The sequence below is a fragment of the Pan troglodytes genome, chromosome 21 (assembly GCF_028858775.2).
Source record: "Pan troglodytes isolate AG18354 chromosome 21, NHGRI_mPanTro3-v2.0_pri, whole genome shotgun sequence".
NCBI lineage: Eukaryota > Metazoa > Chordata > Mammalia > Primates > Hominidae > Pan > Pan troglodytes.
Genome location: NC_072419.2, coordinates 38639823 through 38656331, shown reverse-complemented (window position 1 = coordinate 38656331; position 16509 = coordinate 38639823). Strand labels below are relative to the sequence as shown.

The 16509-nt window shown below is 46.9% G+C and overlaps 1 protein-coding gene across 18 annotated transcripts in view; it reads right to left on the bottom strand.

Annotated features, from left to right (window-relative positions):
* Nucleotides 1-2935: 2935 nt before the first annotated feature.
* The window catches only part of ASXL1 (ASXL transcriptional regulator 1), an 80716-nt gene continuing 67142 nt past the window's right edge, over nt 2936-16509 (bottom strand). For 10 of the 18 annotated variants that reach the window (XM_016937664.4, XM_054674941.2, XM_054674942.2 and 7 more), the window contains 9 exons: nt 14001-14121; nt 13827-13924; nt 12822-12915; nt 12200-12352; nt 10769-10932; nt 10574-10670; nt 9268-9373; nt 8335-8968; nt 2936-7819 (listed from right to left, as the gene is read on the bottom strand). In XM_016937664.4, coding sequence (XP_016793153.1) covers nt 4913-7819; nt 8335-8968; nt 9268-9373; nt 10574-10670; nt 10769-10932; nt 12200-12352; nt 12822-12915; nt 13827-13924; nt 14001-14121 — 4374 coding nt within the window. In that variant the 3' untranslated portion in view covers nt 2936-4912. Of the gene's footprint in view, nt 7820-8334; nt 8969-9267; nt 9374-10573; nt 10671-10768; nt 10933-11076; nt 12353-12821; nt 12916-13826; nt 13925-14000; nt 14167-16509 lie in introns of those variants that run through there. The other 8 variants (XM_054674948.2, XM_063803294.1, XM_054674950.2 and 5 more) reach the window with 4 other exon arrangements.

Here is a 16509-nt window from a genome sequence, read left to right as displayed (position 1 = left end):
ACATAGACACATATATACACATATACACATACATACACACATACATATATGTATACACATTTATTAAATGTGTATTAATTTAATTCTTATTAAAACCTTGATTTTTAAATAACAACATAAGAATCCTTTTTCTCATAGAAAGTCTGTGCAGTAGCCAAATACATAAAATGGAGAAGGGCATGACTTTGGGGCTGAGACTCACTGAGAGCCAGAAGACGATGGCCCTTGACACCTCCCTTGCCGCTTTCCTTTTGCTGAGGGGCAGCAAATCCTCAGTTAATACCACGGAAATTCCTTCTCCTGCCTAAAATGATCACCACTGAGACTCCTCAAACTATTAAGTCTATTAGAAACCCACAACCTGTGACAACAGCTCCAGAACATGGCCTGCTGGCCAGCCCCGCAAACACTTACCTCCTTCCACAGGAAATACTGCAGTCCACCAGAGCACTGAGATTCCCAGGAGAAATTGCCTGAGGGCAGAAAAGTGCTCCCTTATTCTAGTCTGGCTCCTTTGGGGGCTCCGCACCACTGTTGTTAACAGTGGATAAAAGACTTCATCAAATGGGAATGTCCCCTCAGAAGAGTGAACTAAAATGTATTCAATGACAAAACAGGCAAACCTCCCTTTATGAAAAATAGGAAAACATGCATATGCTATTTTTCCAACTTAAAATGCACTAGGGAAGCTTAGTAGTTACATTTCTTTGCAAGAAGAATCTCTGCAAAATCCTATCTTCCCTTAATTGATCTTTTGTATAAACACAGATTTTATTAGGTTTATTCTCAGCCAGTGGTTCTTAAACAAAGGGCCCCAGCTGCCTAAGGAGCTGGTAAATCCTGACACAGTATGCAAAACTTTGTGAGGCCAGGTGTGCTGGCGGGAAGATCGGGAAGATCGCTTGAGGCCTGGAGTTCAAGACTAGTCTGGGCAACAGTCTCTACAAAAAATTTTAATATTAGCTGGGCGTGGTGGCACGTGCCTGTAGCCTGAGCTACTTGGGAGGATGAGGTGGAAGGACCACTGGAGCTCAGGAGTTCGAGGCTACGGTGAGCTATGATCACGCCACTGCACTCCAGCCTGAAGAGAGTGAGAGTCTGCAAAAAAAACCCAAAAAACTTTGTATGTGCATTCCATGGGGGGAGAGTTCCCAAAAAAAGGTTAAGACCCACCCGTATCAGGTAACACAGCACTGACAACTGTTGTTCTCACAGGGCGTTCATCTACGGCTTACGGTAGAGATGTTCATTCTAGGCTTTCAAATTGACCAGAGACAAGAGGAAGCATAGGGGTGTTGTCCAATTTTGGAGCAATCTCCAAAGTTCCACATCCTGCCCCTTCCATGGCTTCAAACAACACCCACACGAGGGCAACACAGCCTGGGTCCCCTCCTCTCAGGGAGACAGGGCAGGCAGATGCTTTGGCCATCAAGACCCCTGATGGATGCAGGCAGCTCTATTTAGCATGCACACATACCCACACGCCCCTCTAACACAGTCTTACAGCAGGCTGGATAGCAAATAAATGACACCTTGCCAGGCCAGTACCATTCTTCCTATATTCTGAAACATTATTTCCCTTGTCCTTTGGACCATGAGCAAAATAAGCCTTCCTGACCAAATATTCAGTCTAAACTCAGGACTACACTCAACCTTTGGTCAGGTCTGTGGCCTGAGACCAAAAGCCAGGGTCCAAAGTGACTTCACAGCCTGCATCACCCCTCAGCGCAGTGGGCACAAGGCCTACATCCTGACAGCTCCTTTCTGGAGCAAGAGTGAAGTAGCTGGCAGTAGCTGTATAGATTTCTACTGTAAGTTCACCTAACAATTATTGTCTTGGCCTGCTGTGAACTAACAGTCATTATGTCCTAGGTGGCAGGCACTAACAATCTCATGAAGTAGGAACTATTACACCCATTCATATATGAGAGTTGGCAGCCTGGTTAAATAACATGGCCCAAGAACACAGAGCTGGCACGTCGCAGAGGCTATACTCTAGGAACTCACTACACCATTCTGCCTCCCTGAGGAGAGGCAACAGGCATTGGAAGGTCCCGATCTGGGACCGTAATGCATTCTGAGCTCCTGCAGACATGAGTGGGCAAATGGATTCTGTGACACAAGGACATATCACCAACAGCAGGCAGTTGCTCAGTCACTACAGGGCCTCCGAACCATCAATTCTCAAAACTGCATGTCGATCAAACGGCAGCAATACAAAATGGCAGCTTGAACTCCCCAAAGGATATCCCACCACAAAGTTTTTCCTCCAATTCACAGGAAAAAATTAATGAATATATGTTTAAACTCCCATCATTTTGCTGTTTTGGCTTATTTATATACTAATAAAATTATTTCTGATAAGCACAAAGTCAATGTATTTACGTACTCTAGAGACGTCTGAAGACTTCTCAAGAAGTCAATCCCTGAAGCACGTGGTCTACTCAGGCTCACTCAACTAGCATCAGACACCCCACCCTGGGCCAGCACCTTCCTCTCACTGCCACCAGAGGCTACAGAAAGAGGTGCTTGTGGTTAAGGTTTTCCAAGGTCAGAGCTAGTCACCCTCCCACAGAAGACCACTAACCATTAGGAAGCCACTTGGCAACCTCAACCTCAGTGAAGCTGTTTGGATGAGCTGCTGCAGAGGGATGTCACAGTTTGTGACTCGCACTCCCAAGGGGAAACATTCTCAGTAGAACGCTGACTGCAGTCTATGTGGTGAAGTCCACCAAGTCATGAACGGCTAAAGACCAGTGAAGCTGCCAAGTCATTCCTTTTGGACTAACCTCCCAAAAGAAGAGCTCCAAGTATAAGAAGAGTAGCTCCAGAGCCAAGGTGAGGAGAGCTGGCGTCTACTCCTTCCCTTCCAGCTCAGCACTCCAGCTGACCTTCCCACACCAGTGAGGCAGCCACAGATGACTGAGACCACAACTGCAGGTTGTACGGGTTTATTGTTCCAATACCACAAGAGACATACAGAAGCAGTGCTTTCTCTGGGCAGCCCCATGGACCAGATCAGTGTCAAACTGTACCCTTGAGTGTCCCCAAAGGTTCCAGCAGAGGGAAGAAGAGGACTGGACATGCTTGGGCCCCTGTTCCCGGTCTTTGGTAAACAGACGCTTAAGTTGACAACTTGGACTTGGCCAATACTGCATTCTAAATCACATCATTCCCAACTTGTCACTCATGCTTCAGATGACGAAAATGCCACATCAGATTAAATGAGAAAAAAACCTTTCAGATAAAATGAGACTTGAAGTCATACAAATTTTATACTTGATCTAAATTAAGCAAGAACCCTCAACTCTGTAATAAGTCGAAATACAAGATATAAGGCAGGAAACAAGGCAAGGGAAAACACACACAGGGGCATCTACTTGCTGGAAACATGTTGGGAGAGAGGCAGGAGCAGGCATGGCTTTGTTTCTTCCCAAACCTGCCTGATGTCAAAAGTATGTCAAAAGGAGCCTCACAGTCCCAGGAGAGCATGGTCCCAGGTATTGCTGTGACAGGTGGTGACCCTGGAGCCAGATCTGGAAGGCCTTCCTGGGGGCTGCCCAGGGAACTCACCCATGAATCCAGAAGCACTTAACACTGGTGGTGGTGATTTGTCACATATGGCAGCGAGCAGCCATTAAGGCTGTAGGAGGAGATGTGAAAAGCAAGATGCGTTTGCTTGGTGGCGTGTGGGCAGGCTGACTGTGGCTCTGCAGGCTGCAGCAGGTCCAGCCGGTGACCCAACAGGGCATCGGGCAACCTGGCAGGTCACAAGTCAATCATTTCACCCTCACGTCGAGCAGCACAGCACTCAGTGGCTCTGACAACAGGCGTAGAGAAGGAGATTACACCACTTTAATGCAATGATGCTGAAGATGTAAAATTAGGAAGAGACGTTCATGTTCTCTGTACAATACATCCATTTACAGAATCAGCCAGTACTGTGTACAACATATAAATACATGATAAAACATTAGAGGTGCATAGAGCATACTTACAGAAGCCAAAAAGTTCACTTTATACATCCAAGAATAAAGAGTTAAAAATATAAAAATAAGAAACACACACTGCTTTGAAATGTAAAATGACTTTCACATACACAGGTGCGTGGAGATGCCCACTCCCATAGGGTCCAAATGACAGGGGGGATGTCAAGCAGAGGAATTCACCTGCAAACGTCTGGACGGCTGACTCACAAGGTCTACAGATGGCATTTTCATAGGAAAGACAACCCTATTCCCCAACCCCATTGTCCAAGCAGAGCTATTCAAGGTTCCAAATGATCCTGTGGGTTAGTGGATCACACTGAGACAGAAAAGTTCCAAATTTGCTTCAGCAACAGAACCAAGGTCAAACTTGCTCCGTCAACTGGCAAATGACTCAACTGTGACCCTGAGGTCAGCAGGTGCACCAGCCCCCTGGTGGGCAATGCCAGGAGTTACTTTAACCCTGTGCTGGCTTCTTTCCTGGCCATCAACTCCCCAAAGTAGCAGAAGAAAAGATGGCAGGGAGGGGGCAGTGGAAGACTGGCATTTCTACTTAGTTCAGGTAGGTTAACTCCCTTGGTGGAGAATGCAACCTTCTTGCTTCAGTTTCAAGTCCCTCTGGGAGTCAGGCAGTCCCCCCACCCTCCGCAACCCCACTCCGTGCCACATCAGGCTCTGTCTTGCAGGAGAGCTCAGGCTGGCTGGCCTTGGGCAGCCCAATGGGTTATACCCAGGAAACCCCTCCAGCAAGACCAGAAGGGTCGCCAAGTGACAGAGGGCTTTAGCAGTGTAAATTTTGGGGGAAGGCAAGAGTGCTCCTGCCTAAAAAGAGTATTGTATCAATGATATTCTGTATACAGATTTAAGATCAATCATTATCAAAATACACACACTAAATATACAATGTTTCCCATGGCCATAATTTATTATCTCACCACAAGGCACAATACACAGAGCTTTGAGGGTCCAATACAGTCATCGTGACAGAACGCACCGCAGCCTTGGCACATGATCATGGCTTTCAGGCTGCACGCACACTGGAGCGAGATGCTTTCCACCGTGCTGCTGTCAGTGAACATTTGCAAGGAAAGTGATGCACTGTGGCTCGCACCAAAGTTTGCTTTGTGGCTCAGCTGCACCACACTTCCAGCAAGGCCTTTGGGAAAGGTGGGAGAGCTAGAGGAATAATTAAAGCTGGTGGAACTCAGTTGGAGTTTAGAAAGCTTCCCATAAAATGCCTGCTTGATGCTGAGTTGGGAGGGGAGAGAAGAAGGCTCCAGAGGCTCACTGAGCCCCTTCCCTGGCTCTCGGGGTAATTTCCAGAAGGGCAGATCCATGACAAAGGGCATCCCTTGCAAGTGACCCACCAGTTCCAGGGGACTACGCCCAGTAGCTTTCCTGTTCTCGGCATTTGCCTTAAGAGGACCCCCCACAAAAGTCTTCTCATTCTTGATGCTGCCAACAAAGGCATGTGGCTTTGGAGCCCCGTCTTCCCTTGGAGTCTGTACCCCACCAGACATGGAGTTTGTGCTTGGTCCCAACTTCCCACTGGGAAAAACTGGAGGGATCTCAGCAGGAAGAGGCATCGGGTCCGCAGGCCTGGGGCGCTGAAGGGTTGCAGCCACATTCCCAGAGCCAAAAAGCTTCTTCCCTTGGCCTGTAACATTGCTCTGATCACCCAGAGCCCGACCTGTCTGCTCTGGACCAAAGGAGATCACATTTGGAGATGAGAAACGAGGTGTTCTCGAGGTAGTAAGATCTCCTGGGCTCTTTCCTGGAGCAGCATTTGAATTACTGTCCTGTGACATAGCACGGACTTCCTTCTGATCTTCACAACTAAAGGAAGAGAACTGCTCTTTGGAATCCATTTCTTCCAGTTTCCTAGAGGATGTAATGGGATTTGTCACTGGATGGAGGGAGTCAAAACTTGGGACTGCCTTGCAATTCTTTTGGGGTGCTCCAGGAGCCTGGGTGGCCTCAATCCTGGCAAGACCAGTGCCTGTTTCACAGCTATCTGGTAGAAGAGGCTCCTTCAAAGCCCTTAAAGAACTGGGGCTGCTTCCACCAACCATGCCACTGTTTTTTCCAAGACCATGTAAAGATCCCATGCGTAGCGAGCCATGGCTCTGCTCTTTTGTAAGTGGTACTTGTGGGGATTCTGACATGCTGTCATCGTGGGCTGGTGGAAGAACCTTCTCTAGGGGCAAGCTACCCTGCAGCAACTGCATCACAAGTGGGTTAGTGGCCTCCACTGAGGACCCAGGCCTGGACAGGCACACGGCTCTTGGCTGGTACTCAGTATTGGCCAGCAGTAGGGAATCTGGGATCTTTTGGCGGACCGCACATACTCGAGACACCCAGCTCTGAGGAGCAACCATCCCATCTGTCCTTGTAACCAGACGCATGTCACCATTCACCTTGGACAGTGGGGCAGATTGGTTCCAACTGGGTTTCTCATCCTTGTCCACCGAAGATCCCTTTGTCACTGCAGCTTCACTAGTGTCAGCCTCACTGCTGTCCTCCGTGAGGTGACCTTCAAAGTCAGAGGCTGTATCTGTGGACTCACTGTGAGGACTCAGTGCTTCAGAGTCTCCGTTGATTTTCAGCTTTTCAATGTCCACCTGTTGACAGTAACTGCCATTGCTGTCATTGCCTCCTCGAGATGGCACAGTCCAGAGTGAAGTAAGGCTGTCAGGAGGATCTAGACCCTCCTCAGCTGTCAAATCCCCAGGCAATGCAGGAGGGGTGGGAGCAGCTTTCTCCCACTCCTCTCCAACCTGGGGCTCAACAGATGGTACGTGTTCTCTGGATTCTGGTTCGGGCTGTTTCACTACCTCATCATTCGATGGGATGGGTATCCAATGCAAAGAACTGTTAGAAACGAGAGCCTTGGTTTTCAAGTTTTCTTGTCTAGTATCACTTTCCCTCATAGGAGGGCATGAGCCACCAAGCCCTAATTCGTCATCAAATGCTCTGTTCTGCAGGCAATCAGTCGGTGAGGATTCAGGTGTGGAACTGGGGGTCACATTTACAGGATCCTTCATAGTGGGATGACTGTCAAGAGCTTGGCCAGTTCCTTTCTCTAATGTATCATCTCCCACTAGAGATGGAATGGGACCACTGTCTGCAGGAATGGTGGGTCCTTGCTCCTCATCATCACTTTCCCAGGAAGTGGTGCCAGACTCACATTCAGTTCTAACATCCGGATGCAACTGAGGCTGCTCCACTAATCTCTCAGCTACTGAGGTTTGGGAGGACAGTAGGGGCAAGGCCTGGCATGGCTGGTCCCCAGTGGGAGCAACGGGGAGTTGGGAGGCATCTCCTAGCCCATCTGCGAGTCCAGCTGTAGCCCTCTGTAGTAGGCAGCTTTCCTCCTTTCTCAGAGAAGGCAGGTCCTCTCTCCTAGCTCTGGACATGGCAGTTCCGGCCTGGGTATGCTCCCCATTTAGAGGATAAGGCGGCAGTAGTTGTGTTCGCTGTAGATCTGACGTACACTTTCCAGGGGTGCTCGGGCCTCCCCTGGGCTCAGGGTGGCCACAGGCCTCACCACCATCACCACTGCTGCTGCCTCTGCCACCTCCCTCATCGGTGGCCCCGCCGCCACCTCCACCCGGGCCACCCCCCCCTCCGATGGCAGTGGTGGCCGCCTCTCTATGGCAGTGGTGACCTCTCGCCCCTCGGACCTGCAGAGCACGGGCTTTAATGTCTGCGAGGGTCCTGGCGCCAGTCCAACCCCGGCAGGAGGACTCCGTGGTGGGGATGATCCGGGGGCATATCTGGTAAGTGGGCTGACCTTTAACCACCCAGGGTGGTTTGATACGTGAAAGTTGAATCTGCAAAAAAAGAATTAGAAAATAGTTTTAACTGACTGGGTGATCTGACCTAGGGACTGTAAAGCAAAACTAGGATTCTAGTAGCTTAAGGGTCATGGCATACAGAATCAAATAATTCCCTTAAAACAATGAAATCATCATAGTAAAATGGCTGCCATAACACACCATTCAGAGAAGATTCTGCTCAAGGGCTGTTATATGCCACACTTCTAAATTTAATTTCTGGTGGGACTGTGTGAGTCACTACAGCAAAGAATCTAACGCTATCTTAAAAAGATTTTAAAACCCCAAAGGATTTTGACCTCTCAAGATAACTTCAACAGAGTGAACAAAAAAGTGAGGAAGAAAAGAACCTATCTCACTAAACTTGAAGGCTGTCTCAAGCAAACCTCTCATAAAAAGCTCTACATTCCCACATAATTAACTTCAGGGCCCCAGAGTTAAGGGCTCTATAATCTCATGACCCTCAAAGAAAACCTGGCTCCAGGGCAGCCAGGAATCAAACAGTCTCCTACCCGGATGGGCGGGACTTTGGGCTCCTCTTTAGTGGGCTGTGGCTTTTCGGTGTGAACACTTTCAATTGTGTTACGAAAGGACTGACGATCTTCAAGCCGGGGCTTCTTTTCGGGAAAGGATGCAGAGGCCGCCTGCTCAAAGGATTTCCTCTTCTGATCCTTGGGTTCCTGATCCACAGTTTCCTGAGGCAGGCTAGGAATTCTGTCTGGAGATGCAGAGGCACGTGCCAAGTTGTCTGGCTCAGCCTGGATCCGAGAAGCCACGGACTCAACTGGGAATTCGGGACCCTCCAGGTCAGGTGCTGCAGAGGATGTGCCTGGCAGATGGGGACTGCTCAGCCCTGCTGGGTCAGTCTTAGCCTCCCCATCCTTGTAGAGGGGAACATCTGAGGCCACAGATTTTGCATCCTTAGCAACCCCTGCTTGTTCCGACTCCTGTTTTTTGTACAGATTCCTTCTGGCTCTGGTTCGGAGATCTGGCCGAGAGCGTTTCTTAAAATGCCCATCTCGCTGTCGGGTGGCTGGACCACGCTGTATACGCACTGATTCTCCTGGGACACACAAGCCACTTTTGATTTCAGCCTCCTCCTGGCCCACGTTCTGCTGCAATGACTCTTCTCTGGTCAAACCCAGCCTGCAAATCAAAATCACGGCCATCAGTTTCAGGCCAGAGTGGACATGTCTTTTTATTTCTATGAATAATATGGACCCAGAAACACAGATATCTCAGAACAAAATAAATCTGTGTGGTGCACAATCTAACCATGGAAAAACTTCTGTTAGCTTCACTATGAATGGCATTAAGATAAATGACCCAAGTGTCACTGCAATCTCCACATTCTTGTCCAACACATAAGTATATGCTCTTTTGAGACCATCTACCTCTATCCCCTCAAAACCCCAGACCAGGACTCATAGCTCCAACTGCCTTACTTCTGTCCATAGTAGTCTTCAAAGAACTTTTCTTTCCATTGTTCCACCTTCTTTTCCTTCTCCATTTCCTGTCGTATCCTGACTTGCATCTCATGAGTAAATTCACCTAGGGAGAAATAAACCTCTTCTAGTAAGTGCATTCGGGATATTAATGTCTGTCTTATGGACAGCTGAATCTCCCAGTTTTAAAACAACACGTCTCTTCTAAAGGCTCTCTCACATCATGCCCTTATAGGGACAGAGCTAACATGTCTACTATAAGGGAAATTCACTCGTCCTTAAAGTGAGACCAAGCAACTCCTTGATCGAAAAAGCAAAACAACAAACAAAAGAACCATTCTTATTTCCTGTGTAGATAAAAAGTTAACATAGTAGGTAGGCCTGATTGTTTACTCTTAGAAAGGCCTACTTAAAAGAACAGCCCTTGGCTGACATCTGGGAACTTAGATTTCAGGAGAGTTCCCAACCACCCTAACTGATATGAGTTGTTCACTGTGCCTAAATTGTTTATGCAAACAATACGGCTTATGCTGAACACCTGCCTTCCTTTTGGGAATCTGGAAGCTGGGTATGTGCCAAGCAGTGGCTTCCTACATGATCAGCCCTTGATAAAAACCCTGGGCATCGAGTCTTTAACAGGTTTCCCTAGTAGACATTTCATACATGTTATCATAACTTGTTACTGGGGGAATTAAATGTGTCCTGTGTGACACCACTGAGAGAGGACCTTGGAAGCCAACACATGGTTTCCCCTGGACCCCACCCCATGTGCCTCTCCATCTGCTGATTTTACTTTGTATTCTTCTGCTGTAATAAACCGCAGCCCTGTACATATAACTATATGCTGAGTCCTGCTAGCAAATCATCAAACCTAGGGGTGTTCTTAGAGCCCTCTCAACACTTTCCCCACAAAATTAAATTAATAGAAGCTAACAATCACTCCAAGTGACAATGCCTAAAAAGACAGAGCATGGTGGAGCTTCTCAACTCCACAGTGTACTTTCCTCCACCCTTCCAGACCACGCCATGATTACTGGAATAGGTGTTTATAGTTTTAATGATAAAAAGGAGATGACGAATGAGTACATACATATAATATAGTGAAAGTCTAAACCTAAACACCCTGTTATTTCTTCCGAGCTGTGTGGCATATTAATACCCACCACATTTATTAGTAATGAGGAAAGCCTGTCTTATACTAAATAACCCTTTGAGAAGAGCAAGCTTGGGTTTTAAATACCAGGAGACATGCAACACCACACGACAGGTGCGTCGCAAGCCGTCCGAGATGATCAAGTCTACATACCATCAGCCAGGCGCTCCCGCCAGCTCTGAGCCGCATGGGTAAAAAACTCGTTATTTAGTGCACTGCTGCTGAGACGCAACAGGCCATCCGTCCCCACCTAGAAGGATCAAGGGGGAAAAAAATCCTAATAAATAAACTTAAAAGAGAACAGAAGCCCACCCAGAGAGAGGCAAAGGGGAGGCTGCCCATGTGCACCTGTCTGTCTACTTCAGGCAGGAGGAAGAGGAGCTGCTGCTGGAAGTGTGATGGTAAGGCATGGAAGGTCCGAGAGTTGATCAGGGCACGGAGGTTGGTGTTGACAAGAATGGACCCAGGTGTCTCAAAATCTATTTCTTCCCCTCTGTTGCGCTTCATTTGCCCTACGATTTTTGAAGCAAGGTATAGATTTCAGCTTTTTAAAAGAAAAAACAAATGCCAACTGATGGGAAAACTTTGGTGACAGCACCCAAGCTACCCAGAAGTTATCTGCACACAATCTGCTCAATTGTCCAGTCCATCCTAACCTGTATATTCTTTCCAGGTTACTGTCATTGCCATCAAACCCAGGAGAACACTTGGGGTTGCATCTCCTCAGACAAAACTCTGTATCGTGCTGTGTCACAGCCTGAAAAGGACACTTCCCACAGAAAATCAGGCAAGGGGCAGGTTCTGAGCTTCCCTCCAAAGCTGGAGAACAGGCTCCACAAAGCTCAACTGGAGAAATCATGGAAATTATCTAAAAGTAAATCTAGTTAGTATACTATAGAAAAATCTGCAGAAGCCTTCTGTGAATGGGCTGGAGAGGGATGATCTCCATGCAGAAATGTACTAAGGACTGTTCAAAGCCAACTGAGATGCTAATACCTCTCACGGAAGCCTCAGCAAATGTTACTTTTATCTGAAAAACTCACTAGGACTAGAGACCTGTGAGACCTTAGATTGAGCACTGCTGATGAGCTGGAAAAGCAGCAAGACAGCAAACCTAGTTCTCACATGGGCAAAGGTTTACTCTAATTCTCAGAAGCAAAAGCTTGTCTTCTTAATGGTTTCATCTACAAAAAAAACCAGCATGTGGGTCATTAAGAATTAAATCCTGAAATAGCAAAGAGCATACTAATATTGCAAATAACCCTAATGGGGGTGGGGTGGGGTGAGGGGTGGGAGGTATAGATAATAGCACTACTGAGTTTGTTTGCATCCCCAAAATTCAACACATGCTTCCACTCAACATACTGACTAGGTTGTAAAAAAGGGAGCGTCTGATACAGACTACAGATGTTGGGAACAAACGTGGCAAGATGCTACCGAAGAGAGAAAAGGGGTGTTGGAATTCTTCACTGAGAAGCTCAGAAGCAGTTTTCACTCACTCAAACACTTACTATGCAGTACAAGGCAGGCATAGACTAGGCCTACAGGGACATACGAGAAACAGTATGGCATCATCTCTGCCTGAAAGGAGTTCTCACAGTTTAGCAGAGAGCTACAAATGAAATAACCAAATTACAAAGTAAAAATAAACAAAAAATAGAGGGCCACCCAAGAAGTAAAAATAAACTGGTAAAGGAATTGGAATAGAAGACATCATCTTCTCACTAGGCCTGCAGGGGCCCCCTTTACAGGCAGAGAAATAAGTGCCAAGCCACTCACCTGTGGCTGGCTTCCGGAAGCCTCTCAGGAGCGGGGCAGGGTCCTGGGTGACCTCGGCCTGGCCACGAATAGCAGCGCTGCCCAGGGCCAGAGAGCCGCTGCTGCTGCTGGACGGGCTGCCGCTCTCGCCATCGGCGTGGCAGCCCGAGAACCCTGAAGGCACAGCATTCCACTGGTCAAAAGTATCACCAAGCCGCGCCCATGGCTCTCAGACAAGCTCATTTCTCCCAGCTCTCCCTGAGATGCTGCCAGCAATACTGGGATGCTTCCATCTCCCAGCCTTAGGCTGAGAGAAACCACCACTTCATGGTCTGGCTTTAAAATATCACCTTACAGGTGCCAAACTGCCATCTTTATTTGTATAGGACTACACCTTTTACAAAGCACTGGCATAATCAACTCCTCCGTTGGATCCTCACGACTGCCCTGGGAGACAAAGAGGAAGGCACACAGCAGAGCCCAGCACTAGAACCTATGGCAGGCCTCATCCATTGGCAGGGCTCTTGCCTGTGGCCCGACAGCTCTCCTGGTATCACACTATTAGGTCAGAAACTGCTGACAGAGGGAGGCCAGGTCCCCAGGACCTGAGGAAAAAGCATCACAACCATGAGTTTACACATACCTGATGCAGATTCCACGTGGGCCCCGTTTACCTTCAGAGGAGTCAGGACAACTCGAGGCAGCATCACCCCAGTCTTTTTCTTTTGTTTGTTCGCCTGCATTCCAAGAGAGAACAAAAGAGAGCCCAAGTCAACTGCAGAGCCACAAAAGCATTCCCTGGCGACACTATCTCTACTCACTCTCTTGTAAAATGAAGTTCGTCTTCAACCAGATCTGTCAAATAATGCTGACAAGAGCACTGGTTAATGTTACTGAGCTACGTGCTGGTCACTGTGCCAAGCATCATTCCAAGCTACAAAAATGTACTGTTATCCCCATTTTACAGGTAAGGAATTTTCCCCAAGTCTCAAGGCTAGTAAGTGCAGGGTTATCATTCAAACTGCTCACTCCCAATCTCCTGTTCTCTCTACTCTGCACTAACCACACTTCTCCCTGAATGTTCACGTGTATATTACAAGAATGAACAGAATCAGGCTGGGCATGGTGACTCACACCTGTAATCCCAGCACTTTGCGAGGCTGAGGTGGACAGATCACTTGAGGTCAGGAATTCGAGACTAGCCTGGCCAACATGGCAAAACCCTATCTCTACTAAAAATACAAATATTAGCCAGGCACGGTGGTACGTGCCTGTAATCCCAGCTATTCGGGAGGCTGAGGCAGGAGAATTGCTTGAACCCCAGAGGCAGAGGTTGCAGTAAGCGGAGATCATGCCACTGCACTCCAGCCTGAGCGACAGGCGCGACTCCATCTCAAAAAAAAAAAAAAAAAAAAAAAGAATGAACAAAATCACTCAGCCAAGGTAAAGAAAGAGAAAAAACTTACTCTGCTCAAACCTACTGTTCACTTTTCCTGCGGCCCCCTGTTAAATGCTACTAACAGCTGGAGACCAGACTTCTATTCTTCACTCTCTGAACACGTTCACAGCTCACTACAGAAGAAGGAGGGATCTTGCCTTATACCTGTCATCATTCATCCTCCCGGGCTAGGCTCTACCTCTTCCTTACCTGTGAGGAAGCTCTGTAGCTGTCCCTGGGATTGGAAAGAGGTCGACTCTGAGATTCTGTAGAACAGGATGCGTTCGAAGATGTTTCATCAAGAGATACTGGAAGAGAGGAAAATAAAGGTTAGTCCCTAGTGCCTGCTGTGGCTCCCTCACCCATCCGTTAAAGGGTCCTTACCATCGTTTTCACCACTCACAGTGCTGGCTTCATTAGACCCACAGCTCTCCACATCAGCCGTGTCCTCTGGCTCCTCTCCCTCCACTGTAGCTGGATGGCGAGACCACTGCAGGGCATCCTTCTGTGACAGCAAGGTACAACTCAGGTGAACAAAACCCTACAAATTCTTAAAGCAAGGCAGTCATTCCTAAATGTGTATGCTTTTGAAAAAGAGGGATTTAGAATACTGACAAGTTCCTAACCCTAACTGACCTTTTTCTCAGCAAGTTCTTTTCATAAATATATCATTAAGAAAGTTAGATACACTTTTGCATTCAAACATTCATTAAACATTTATAGGGTGCCTCCTATAAGCTATACCATGTTAGTTCTGGGGAGGGTGGAGTGCTAAGGAGCAGGAATCAGGGCCCTGCTCTCAAGGAGCTCAAATAAGTAGGGGGGTCAATTAAACTGATTACAATACAAAGTACAGTACATAGGTGAACATGGAGAGCCGTGGCAGCCCAGAAGAGGGGGCACCTAACTTCAATGAGTTGAGCGAAAGACGGCATGGAGGTGAATAACGATCAGGGAAGTAACACATCCAAAAGGATGTGTTGCTTAAGCTGGGTTTTAAAATAAATTAGCAACTAGACAGACAGGTTGGCAGTAGAGAGATTGTAGGAAGTTTCTAGATAGTGGGATGAGCAAATGTGAAAGAATATTCCAAACTCAGGGAAACTAGGGCTGTGGGGAACTCAATATGCAGGAAGCTAGAGAGGGCACGAGGGCAGATGGTAAGACCCATGTGGAGGGATCAAGAATTTGATTGTTCCGGAGTCACTGAAGAATATTAACTACAGGAATGATTTGAGTTTTCGGAATTTCATCTGGCAATTGCGGGAAGCCTAGAGGCAGGAAGAAGAGGTAGACACTATGAAAGATGTCCAACAAAAAATGCCAAAGATCTAAACCAAAGATTGTGGCTACAGGGCTAGAGTGTAGAGGAGAACTCCATCCCAAATTTCACCTCCTAAGAAAAGCTTCTTCCAATAGACTCACTACACGTAGACTCAGAATTAAACTCTACCCATTCCCAAGAAGAACTTGGGAGTTATCTCACACCTCAAAACTACAAAGAGTGTGGATGAGAATACTGGCAGTTGGAGACAAGAAGAAGATAAGCTGGGGCAGAGGAGGAGAATGTCTTCTTTGAATAAAAGTGTGTGAAAAAGAGTTGATAAAGTCATGATTCTGCTAAAAAGGCACCATAAATTTAAAACAGGTGCCCACAACAATCTAACTCATCAATTTCATGAGTCTCTTGATCCACTACATTGAAGTTTCATCAATTTATTTTCATTAGTTTTAGCCAAAATCATGTATCTTAAATTAATAAAAAAGAGGCCAGGTACAGTGGCTCACACCTGTAATCCCAGCACTTTGGGAGGCTGAGGCAGGTGGATCATGAGGTCAGGAGATTGAGACCATCCTGGCCAACACGGTGAAACCCTGTTTCTACTAAAATACAAAAAATTAGCCAGGTGTGGTGGCACGCGCCTGTAGTACCAGCTACTCGGGAGGCTAAGGCAGGGGAATCGCTTGAACCCAGGAGGTGGAGGATGCAGTGAGCTGAGATTACGCCACTGCACTCCAGCCTGGCGACAGAGCAAGACTCCATCTCAAAAAAAAAAAAAAAAAGAAAGAAAAAAAAGAAAACAGTTTTCTACATCTTTACCTCTTTTCCTTACTGGCCATACATGGTCTTCAGAATCAAAAGCTAAATAATATTTTTAGTTATGCTTATTGACTGCCATGTTCTTGGTATAATAAAACAAATTTAATCTCTCTTCTCTCATGGGCAAACTAAGATAAAATACTCCTTAATGAATTAAGAAAGTCTATTACACTGGCAAAGTTGACCCCAAATCTCCAGTTCTGACAAGAGTATGAGAAAATCATACATACACTCTTGATGAAAGTAAAAATGGCATAAAAAGGTTCACATGCTGCCAACGGAAAACTATTAGCCAAAACCTAAAAAATATATATGTATCTTTTATCCCAATACGAGATTTACACAAGACATGAAAAATATTGATTCTTACAAAGGAGAAAACAAATCAATTAAACTACATTAAAATTAAGACCTCCTATTCATCAAAAAACATTACTACCTACAGAGCTGAAAAAGATATTTGCAACTTACATAACCAATAAAGAACTTGTATTTAGACTACATTTATAAATCAGGCCGGGCATGGTGGCTTGCACCTGTAATCCCAGTACTTTGGGAGGCCAAGGCGGATGGATCACTTGAGGTCAGGGGTTCAAGACAAGCCTGGTCAACATGATGAAACCCTGTCTCTACTAAAAATACAAAAATTAGCTGGGCGTGGTGGCGCACACCTGCAGTCCCAGCTACTTGGGAGGCTGAGGCAGGAGAATCACTTGAACGAAGGAGGCAGAGGTTAGTGAGCCAAGATTGTGCCACTGTACTCCAGCCTGGGTGACAGAGCCAGACTCCTTC